This window comes from Sinohyriopsis cumingii, chromosome 3 (assembly GCF_028554795.1).
Source record: "Sinohyriopsis cumingii isolate HCF-2022 chromosome 3, ASM2855479v2, whole genome shotgun sequence".
NCBI classification, from domain to species: Eukaryota; Metazoa; Mollusca; class Bivalvia; order Unionida; family Unionidae; genus Sinohyriopsis; species Sinohyriopsis cumingii.
The window spans coordinates 106,996,032-107,007,958 of NC_142963.1; the positions used below are offsets into that span (position 1 = coordinate 106,996,032).

General features: G+C 35.9%; 1 protein-coding gene across 1 annotated transcript in view; it reads right to left on the reverse strand.

Moving 5' to 3' along the window:
• LOC149803492 (AP-1 complex-associated regulatory protein-like) overlaps positions 1-1,342 on the reverse strand; it is a 45,955-nt gene extending 44,613 nt beyond the window's left edge. Inside the window, exon 1 of the mRNA XM_089953215.1 lies at positions 1,167-1,342. Coding sequence (XP_089809341.1) covers positions 1,167-1,210 — 44 coding nt within the window. The 5' untranslated portion in view covers positions 1,211-1,342. The remainder of the gene's footprint in view (positions 1-1,166) is intronic.
• Positions 1,343-11,927: the final 10,585 nt, after the last annotated feature.

Below are 11,927 nucleotides of genomic sequence, written 5' to 3' on the forward strand. Positions count from 1 at the left end.
TAAATTATACATGGGGGGTGGGGGCTGTGAAGGATTTAGGATGTCCCCTTTACAGTCGTTAAGTTACAATTGATTAAATGTACTGGTAGTATACAACAATTAGTACAGAGCTGAGAAGGATGTTATCATCAAATATCCCCTTTTTAAAGTTCTATGATGTAAGGTATTGACCCTGATATTCATGTTTTGGGGGTTGAGGTCTGCCTAAATTATGGCACTGTGTAGCATATGGACGCATTTTCAAGTTCTATTGGCCTACATTTCAGTTAGCTGAAATGTGATGGAAGCTGTGAATGCCAAAATCAGATTAAACTGAAGAATGTTTCTTTAACATAAATAAAAATATGTTAGTACTGAAGAAAATGTTTAGATAGCTGTGTTTCATTCAAGATGCTTATAACGCTTTTACTTAAAATGGGACATGAAAACAAGTCCATTTTCTTGTGTGAGAATTTGAATATACTGGAAAGAAAGAAACAACATCAGATTAAGTAAAGTCTGACAAAACATTATGACTTTAATTTGAAGAGAAGTGTAAATATGGGATGCCAAGTGTGTGAGATGTTCCTGAAAATCTGACTTTTAGTTCCGATGTTAATCGACACTGGAACACGCTTCACAGCACCTTTATTTAGACAGTAATACCTCGACCCCAATACATAAATATCAGAGTCAATGTCTTACACTGTAGGACAACCCTTTTAACTGACAGAATAAAGTGTCTATTAGCCACTTCCATGAGTCTGTATCTAAAGAAAAAAAAGTATTTCTGCATTGAAAATACACTATTCATTCCGTTATCCGTTTTGGAATTTTTATATTTTTATTATTATTATTGTTATTATTATTATTATTATTATTATTATTATTATTAGGTTTTCTATGAATTTCCTGGCTGAGGAGCGATAGCTACAGAAAACCCAATAAAAAAGAAACCAATGACACCTTTAAAGTTATGTTTTACAGAGGTAATCTCTCTAAGAAGCATTGACATCTCCTTAAACACATTAAATAATACAATGCCACATTTTAACTGACATTTCATCGACAACATCATATTGATAACATCGACGACTACAGAAACGACACGTGACTATGTCAAGCTGTTACAGGGGGAGTCAACGTCACCCGACATGGGTGAAAAATTTCAACGCAAAAATAATTACCTCCTGTCAAGCTTTCCAAACAACCTAGAAAAGCAACATCCCATTTTCTAAATTCGCTAGCTCATCATAAAATGTGTTTGTTTGCCGTTTTTCTTTCGTAAGTACTCAAAACGATAAACACGAACGGGATACCATAATCTACAAGCAGACAACTTCCTAATCGCGGCTAAAAACGGAAAAACATGGGAAATAACTCATTTAACAGAGACTAATGCAGGAACAGGGTCTCGATACGGATAACTCCTTGGTTTTTCCTGAGAAAAATGTAGAGATGAGTGTAAAAGAAGGCAAATCAATCCTGAATAATAAAAAAATAAATTAAAAGGTATAAATTACCAAATTACGAGACTACAAAATGATAATTTTTCTACTGAAGGAAATTATAAACCTTTTGCAAGCTAACAATTGTCATACAGATTTAGCAATGATCCTAGCTTGCCAAATATTGGGGATGAAAATATTAAGATACATGGAAGTTGATACAGAATTCATTAAGCAAACTGTATGTTGTAAATAAGGTGCATTTACTGAATTCAAACAAAAAACGAATGACCCATGCATATTGCCATTACATAATATGGTTAGATTAAATTGTTTAAAAAAACAAGATTTTACAAAACTAGTTTGACTGGAAACTGCAGCTTCTGTTTTATTCTTTAAAATCATGTATGAAAAAAATAAATATAGAAACTACGAATTTGATTTAAAAACAAAATACTTTTGTTTGTAATTATTATTTTTACAGCTAAGATCCCAGCAAAGAATTTAGTTCATGTAGTGTATTTTCCATGAATTTCCAGAATGTTCGCCAATTTAAGCCATGTACACAGGAGCAATCATAATGTTCATTGATTTAGATTGCTGTGTGCATAGAACTGCCAGAATGTTAATTGTTTTACATAGCTGTGCATATGGTAACTGCCATAATGTTAATTGATTTACACAGCTGTACAAATAGAACAAAAATAATAAATGACAAGTATCATGAATAACCTAACAAGTTTATGTTTTTATTTGTCTTTACTTTTGTCCTTTCTGCATGACTCAGAATGTACTAAATGGGAAGCTGTATTCATATAATGATACTGTTAAAGATGTATGAAAATAAACAGGCTAATTTGTGGCTTAATTTCTACTGGTCACTTCATCCAGTTTATAAAGAAAATAGATTCTCAATTCTGCTGTGACATCAGTAATCATTATCTATTATTTCTTTGGCCAGAAGATAAGTTAATTAAGGAGCTAAAAGACTGCTTTTTCCATCGTGTCCTCATAAACTTTAAACCAACAAAGTCATCCTTCTCAGTTGAAAAAAGGACCATGTGGGATTGATATTGATCACAGTTGACAATTTAACCAAACAGGCCTAATGATTAAGTGTTGAGATCATCCTGTGTAAACTATCCAAACCATTCAATTTAATATAAATTTTAATTTTGTCCCTAACATCAACAAATTCTTCCTGAAGATAAAGGCATAATTAATATACATGGTCCTGTGTTCATAATCAAAGTCATCCATGAACTTGATGATAATAAGCTCAGCTAATTAGATGCAAGATCGCCTCAGTAATATGCACTAATCCTGCTTAATTTAAAAATTGCACAAGATCTCGATGATATAAGCCTGCACTCCAATTTTCATGAAAATCAGATCAAAATGATGGATTCCAGAGTGATATTGATTATATAAGCATATATTCTAACATTCATGTAAACTGAATCACAAATATGGCTTCCAGAGTGGTAGAAAGCTCAGCTGATCATGACTCTGGTCCCTGGCTTATGGAAAACTAACCTACACAGCATGGTGACAAAAACACAGCACAGACCATCAGTAGCCCATGCCATTATCAAAACACTCACTGGTTCGATCAGGGACAGGAACAATTCCAAAGAAGTCATCAAAGAAGCTGCTGGAATCTTTCAACAGTTGTGCACAGGTTGGGTCACGGACACACCCACGTATTATGCACTTGTGCATGAATTGATCAATGACAATTATGATAGTGCATAACAATGGACCATGGACTACTCACAGAAATTAACTCTGCAATGAAATGTCTGGTCACAAAAAAAAACAGTCAGTCAAGCATCTGATCGGATTGATTTGGAGGTCTACCAGCAAAAAATCTGCTCATGCCTGATTGGAATGTCATCAGTATTCCTGTGGGCATATACAAAATTTAAGCAGCAGATCAAGAAATATCATGAACAAATAATCCAAGATTACCATTATCATCCCCTAACCAATTCTGAGTTCCACCATTGAAATATCCACCAAGGGTTACATGTGCATGGCTGGCATTGTCACCTCATTCATCAAAACTATGCTGGTATGTCTCATGTCAACATGGGTGAGTTAACACACAATAATTCTACTAATCATGATGGTCATCATATCAACCCCAGCATCATCAATATCATGTCAATGCTTGTTGTCAGTCAAATGTGTGACACCAATGTGTGAAACTGTCAGTCATTGTTGGGACAGCAAGCAAGCCAGTGGTACATTTTATACAGGTGTACATTTTATACAGGGGTACATTTTATACAGTTTCTCCTCAGATAAGTCTCCAGGTAATCTGAATTCAGTCATGCTGACTAACGTGGTTTATTTGTAGTGCAACAACAACACATTGGTGAAGTTGAGGTTGCCACTGACAGATCAGAATGGGCATCTACTCAATTTACATGGGAAAGAATTCATGATCAGTCTGTACACATCATGACATGGCCATCTAGTGGCATGCACATATGTTGCCAACAGCTTCAGCTGCCATACAACTCAAGCTGCCACAATCAGTCACCAGTGACAACAATGAATAAACAAATGATGATCAAGCATATCTAATCATCAGTTGCCCATGCTGTTAATAAATTCACACATACCTGTATGCAACACCATTTACGGCAATGGTCTCAAGTGAAACTGTCACAAGTCTGTTCAGAATAATGGTCCCAAAAGCACGTGTAATCATTAAACAAATAAGTAAAGTTAAATTACAGAGTACCACTGACATGCCCCTTGGGGATCACAAAAATAATAAAAAGTACATCAGAGAAATGCACTTGCACCTGCTTAAGCCATTGGTTGCCCAGTGGTGGCTGGTTACTGGCAACTGGTGACTTTCCCATTAGTGGGCCAATATCCAGTGCTGCAGCTGGCAACATTATGGCGAATTTGATTACAGGCAGCAAACTGGTTTGATGAACATTAGAACATATATAATGGTAACGTTCAAGTGCATATCCAATCCTGCATTTGACATGGACATGTCAGTGCTCAAAGACAAGTCCGTGCATGATTGTTAATATTGTTCTTATGATGTGAATGTGCCTAATGAATGAGTGTGAATAGAACTGCAGTTTGTAGACACAAGCAGATACTTTCTCCCTGCAGAGGTATTTATAAAGGTTGAGAGACAACTAGTCTATAGCACAAACAGAAATCAATACAATCCCACACATATCATCCAGACTGCATTTGTCAAGAACAGAATAATGGCATTATTCAGTAGCACCCAATAATCATTGATGGAAAAGAAACTGAACAATGTTGAAATGGACATGATGATCCTTGGACTCACTTGCTACATTGATGACTTTATAATTTTTGCAGTGCAGGCCTGTCAACGATGTTTGCTGAGGATCAACCAGGTCACAATCCGTATAACCTAGTGGTTATTCATCTGGATCGTCTAACTCATGATGATACACAGTACAAAGGGATGTGATGTTGCACAGCTCCAATAACAATTTCAACCAGCAATTTCACATCACATCAAACACAACTCTGATGCTCAGTTTTCATGTGTGATTTTAATGTTACATATTTTCAGGTTTTGCAAGTTCATCAGAAAAGTTATTTTTGGTACCAAAACAGAGATCACATTGACACAACATGGCAGTGATAGCAACGCAAAGCATTACAGCATGCTGTTGGGGTAAATGATGGTGAATTCATACTGTCAAAACTGTCTCTGTGGATGCCCATATCGACACCATTGCTCGCAGAAGAATAACAATACCTGTCATTCATGTTGTCAGGTGGTGAATCTACATTGTCATGGGTGACTATGATGTCTAGCACAGTTCAGAGCACAGTGGTGGGTAAATTTATATCATTAAAGAACACGACAGTTTAATAGGCAAACTGAGCTGGAAACCCATTTGACTGACTTAATTTCACTGAGGTGTCACTGGGGTGTCACTGGGATGAACCCTCATTAAGAACCATCACAAGAAGTTCTGTTAAACTTTGAAGACGTGTGCTACCACAGACTAATGTTATTCATGGGGTGAGATCAAAACATCAACACAGGACTGCAGAATTTTTACGCAGATTTCTTGACACTGTATCTGATTTATTACTTTTAACTGCAACATCTGGATTTGCCCTTGCAAAATGTCATTGATATACATTTTTGAGCCTGCATGGGTGCACTGCAGGTGGTTAATACCTGCTATAGATGTATCATCATGACCTTATCATTATTGGGGTAGGTGGACAAATGTAGGTCATTGATGCACCTGTGGAGAATATGTAAGCAGTGGTGGTGTGTTAATAGACACAAACGATCACACAAGGTGTCTATTAAAAACACATGGGGACATAGATGAATAAACATGTCATGCAAAAACAAGGAGGTCACACTGTCACAAAATCAGCTGGTAAAATTGAGATCCATTGAGCATATTGCATGTCCTTTAAGCTGTCCCACATGGCTATGTCTGGTAATGGGCCAAATAAACTGCCATTGATGACATTGCAAGCAAACCAAGTATATGCAGTCAGATGAGCAACTAATGAGGTTACACTGAATACGTCTGCAGCTGAAGATGCTGTGGCAGCAAAGCACAGAAGTATATTTCCATTGTTGGTAGCAATCTAATCAAAAGTGGTTGCACTTGATGCCGCAGTATAGAATATTGCAAAATGCAACAGGGGGCAGGTTTGGCCACCAATGCACAAACAAGTAACCAGTAGCCCAAGGTGCTGTTGTTGTTTTTTTTTTTACTGCAAAACCTGCTTGGTCTTGCCTTGATGTTCTGGCACAAAAAAAGTCAAGGACTTTTATCAACCACACAGAGGAGAACCAGAACAAGACTAAGATTCAATTGCATGTGACACATGAACATGTGCCGCCATTATCCAGCTTTGATATGTTATAAATAACAAACAGGCAGAGAAACATTTCTGTATGGTTCTCATGCACAGCAAATTACCCACACAGCCATTGACTGATGCATGTGGTTATAGTTTAACTGATGCTGTTCATTTATTGCAGTGATATCCATTATTTTAATATAATCATGATAATCAACATAATACATGTACTTGTTTTTGTAAACAAGTATTATAACTCAATATCAGTCATCCTGTAAATGGTTCTGTTTAGCACGGTAAAGTTCATGAATGCATATCTAATCATCAATTGCCCATGCTGTTAATAAATTCACACATACCTGTATGCAACACCATTTATGGTAATGGTCTCAAGTGACACTGTCACAGGTCTGTTCAGAATAATGGTCCCAAAAGCACTTGCAATCACTAAACAAATAAGTAAAGTTAAATTACAGAATACCACTGACATGCCCAAGAGGATCACAAAAGAAATAAAAAGTGCATCACAGAAATGACTTTGTGCACTTGCACGTGCATAAGCCATTGGTTGCCCAGTGGTGTCTGGTTTCCTGGCAACTGGCAACTGTTCCATTAGTGGGCCAATATCCAGTGCTGCAATCATTTGTACACATATCTCACCCAAGTTGTTTGTTTTGCCAACTTTGATATTTTCTCTTGGATTCTTTCATGTTGACTAGATATAATTATGTGGCATTAGCTTATATTTAATGGTTTTGTAATTTATTTTTACCATACTCACACACATGAAGACACTTATGGTGCACACAAGGATCATTATATTGTTAACCAGGCATGCAAGAACTACACATAACCATGTGTGGGGTGGGATCGGGGTCACCATGCTTGCAATTAATAATTAATACCTGTACATGTTTGTTTCTTTCAGCCTGAGACATCCATGTGTAACCTTTCTGCAAACTTCAGTTGGGATCCGCAGATCTGCGCGATACATGAGTGTTTGAAGAATGCTAACCAGGCAAGCCAGCAACTACACATACCACATTGCAAAGCAACCCCAGTGGTACAAAGGTGGGGCCACCCTAGCTGCTGCTACATCAATAAAGGTCTATTTGTGAATTCCCATGCTGATATGAGGAAAAGCATTAACAGACTTTTCATGATGACTGCTGTGGTGGCCATACTGGATATCTGAGCAGTCAAATTTGTTGAGACTCAGCTAGACCTTTGAAGAATGAGTGTGTAAAGTCAGAACATCAGATATTGGGTGAAGGACAATAAACAGGGGACAACAGAGAACAGGCCATTCCATCAGCTTTTTTAGTCTATGACCAGCAAAGCTCAAAAATTATCTTGAGATAAGAAAAAAGAAAAATGGGAAAAGAAATATTCTGGCTCACAAAAAAATCCCCGACCCCCTACTAAAATTTAAATCATTGGTCCCTATTATTTTGAGGAGAGAAAGAAAAACAAAATTATTGATGCGACATTATTCAAATTTTTTCAAACATATCCACAGACTGGATTAAATATTAAAAAAAATCCATTCATACTTGTTTGTGTTTTCATGCTTACAAGTCGATACAACAGAAATCTTTAGTAAAGACCATTGACCATAAAAATTTATGTCAGAGTGCTGACTATCAACTTCATCATTAGAATGCAACCAAATACATAGACTGGTAAAAAGATTCACATGTATATGTATAAGTCACTGTGTTCATAAGATCATTGAACTTAAAAAATGCAACCAATGACATTAGAGATTCCTCCAAGCAGTAAGGTATTTTTTTTCAAAACACCTTCACAAAAGTGCATACATGTTAGTGGTCAAATCTGGACCATAAACATTCAGAAATAATTAAACATTGCAGACCAAATTGCAGCCAAATATGTTAATGTATTTTTAGGTATGCCATTTGAGTTATGAAAGCTACAAGTAACATCCCTTTTGAAGATATGAAATTAATTGTCAAGGGCTATAACTCCATCCAAAGTTGATGTGACAAAACACAAAAGGTCTACAAGACAATGCATATAAATATAGAATTTTACAGCCGATCTGTAACACACTGCAGTGAAGTTATGCATGAAAATAAAAATATTAAAATAGTTCACTTCATGCATGAACACAGTCACTGTAGTCTCATGTTTGTTTTCAAAATTATGCTTCCCTACCCATGATGCATTAACACAAAGTAACTGTAGTCTCATGGTTTTCTTCCAAATTATTCTTCCTTCTCTGAATGCATGAACACAGTCACTGTAGTCTGATAGTTTTCTTTAAAGTTATGCTTCCCTACCCATAATACATCAACACAAAGTTGCTGCAGTCTTCTTCAAAATTATGTTTACTGTACTGGTGCAGAGGCAGTTTATGCTAAGACTGTCTATGTACAATGATGAGACAGTTTATGTACAATAATTCCTCAAATCACTGAGGCTATATGTAGTTTGCACTTTCTGCATTGGTAGACCTGACATCAAGGTTTCCACAAGTACTGTACTGGAAAATAATTGTTCTTTCACATATCCTCTGTATTTTCAGGGTAAAATATAACATCTAAATAACATAGTTTCAGATTTTTCATGTGCAATAAAACTGTTTGAATCACAAAGTTTATCCTGGTTACAAACACATGGCTTGCTATACCCTAGCAGTCTTCCCTATCTTGAGCTCTGTGGTGGTCCTGGACTCGAAAAACATTTTTTTAGGGTTCTGATTGGAAAAGCATGAATCCAAGTGAGAAAAATACGAGTCCATTACCAAGCATAAAATCATTGTATTGAAGGTGTTATGTATATTTAATTTATATTGCAAACTTTTTGCATACTAGACTTTTGTCACCATTGTGATTCAGGGTGGTGAAAAGGTTTTTTGCCTACTAGACTTTTGTCACCATTGTGATTCAGGGTGATGAAAGGGGTTTTTGCCTACTAGACTTTTGTCACCATTGTGATTCAGGGTGGTGAAAAGGTTTTTTGCCTACTAGACTTTTGTCACCATTGTGATTCAGGGTGGTGAAAGGGGGTTTTGCCTAACAGAATTTTGTCACAATTGTTATTCAGGATGGTGAAAGTGTTTTTTTGCCTCTGACTTTTGTCAAGTTTTTAATTAGTAAACCAAATGTTTACTAAAATTTTAGTTCAAGAGTTAGTGACATTTTCCATCAAAATTTTGGTTTTGCAAAACAATCTACTGCATTGGAGGTCCAACTGATATTGTATTTAAAGAGGTTAGGTAAAGAATTATTCATTTATGTTTGAAATCAGTCTTTGGGAATGGTTCATCAAAGTTTATAGTTGTGTTTAGATATAGTTTGAGAGTAATTATTTAAATTATTAATTGCAATTACAAAGTTATCAATTTTACTTTTTGGACTAAAACACTACTTTGGGATTATTGAGAACTTATTCAACGATATTATGTCATTGAGGGACAGCCAGACAATAAAGATTATTGGCACATCATGACACTCAAGACTATCTGAACTCATTCAGAACATTCCATACTTTTAGACTTGTGATAGGACATTTAGGATTATTTGAGATTTGATTCACAATACTGTATCTCTTAATTTTCACTTTGTAACTTAGAGAAATAAATTGTTTGTTGAATTTACTAAACTTGTTGGTTTTGCTTCTTTCTCTTATATCATTTAAGATCTAGAGTGATAACAAAGAAATTTCAGTAAAAGATTTACTTTGGTAAAACTACACTGTATTTCAACTATTCAGTTGTTTAAAAACATTTTTTATCATTTATTAAATACAAGAATTCTTTATTTCTGTCTTGCAACCTTTGGGGAAAAATGCACTCTCAGCACATTCATGTTTCAGAAAACGGTTGTATAGGGCTAATGAACAAGGGTTGCAAAGACCTAAAACACTTAGGATCCAAACAGGTCCAAATACTTAGGGTCCAAACACTTAGGGTCCAAACACTTAGGGTCCAAACACCTGGGTCCAAACACTTAGGGTCTAAACACTTAGGTCCAAGCACTTAGGGTCCAAACACTTAGGTCCAAGCACTTAGGGTCCAAACACTTAGGTCCAAGCACTTAGGGTCCAAACACTTAGGTCCAAGCACTTAGAGTCCAAACACTTAGGTCCAAACACTTAAGGGTCCATTCACTTAGGTCCAAACACATTAGGGTCCAAACACTTAGGTCCAAGCACATAGGTCCAAACACTTAGGGTCTAAACACTTAGGTCCAAACACATTAGGGTCCAAACATTTAGGTCCAAACACTTAGGGTCCAAACACTTAGGTCTAAATACTTAGGTCCAAACACTTAGGGTCCAAGGTCCAAACACTTAGGTCCAAACACTTAGGGTCCAAGGTCCAAACACTTAGGGTCCAAACACTTAGGCCCAAATACTTTGGTCCAAACACTTAGGGTCTAAACACTTAGGGTCCAAGGTCCAAACACTTAGGATCCAAGGTCCAAACACTTAGGGTCCAAACACTTAGGCCCAAAATAACATGAGATTTAGAGATTAGGATCATTATTTTGTGATCATAAATCCTTCAAAAATTTGCCAAATCAGCAACTTATATATTTACATCAACATGATATTGAAACTATTCAAGTTAGAAAACTGTAAACAAAATTAATTGATATACACATTCAAAATCCCTGTAACTTCTGACCTTGAAAACCCAGGAATTTTATCCAGTATTTCCAGGATTGTATTGAATTTTGGTGGCATTTTTTAGTATGTTATTGAATGTGATTTTCTCTATTATAGGGGATTTCACATGAGTCATGGTTTGTCACACAAGAAACCCACATTTATTATCTCCCAAAGACTAATGTCTACTGTAATGTGATTTTGTTGTAAAGCTAAGGGATCAGAAAGAAGCAGAAAGCAAAGCTTTCAAAGGGTCCAAACTCTCTCGAAACAGATATGAAGAAAAGAATTCTCATCAAGCATTTCTATAAATCCAGAGACTACATACCCAATGGCAGCAAGAACAGTTTAAAAACCTGAACAGTTGCTAAAGCCTAAAGGTAAATGTGAACGAATTTGTGTGAAGAAAAAAAAGACAGTCTTGAATTATGGAACAATTTCATGTCAATACCTGGAAATTGTTTAAATGTATACCATGCCAACTGTAAGAGTTTTGTACCCTTCACATCCCTAATGTTGAAGAACATATATTCTATTCCATACAACAAGGTTTAGAAACCTTAAATATTTGACCAATAAAGAAAAGATGACACAGGGCACAGGTTAATTATTACAGTGAAGCAGCATAATAAATGGCAGCTTAATATATGCTACTTAATTTACCATGGAAATATGTAAAATAAACAAACCAAGAAGGTTTATCAGTCAGGGTTTAAAAAACCTTTCCTAAATGAGCATAGATGGCTGTAACTTGATGGATGGCTTGCACAATACAAATCATTGTAAAATCTTGTCAATATGAGGTAAAAAGTCACCATCACAATTGCAAGGTCTGAAAATTCTAGCCCTAGGGCTAGCAGAATGTTCATATTAGAATGGCATATGTTTAATTCAGGTAGCCCAGAACACAAAATTTGTACTACCATATGTTGAATTCAGGTATTCCCTAACTACTGTATGTTGAGGTCAGGTAGCACTGCCAGATATTAAATCATATCAAGACTTGTTCTTCAATTT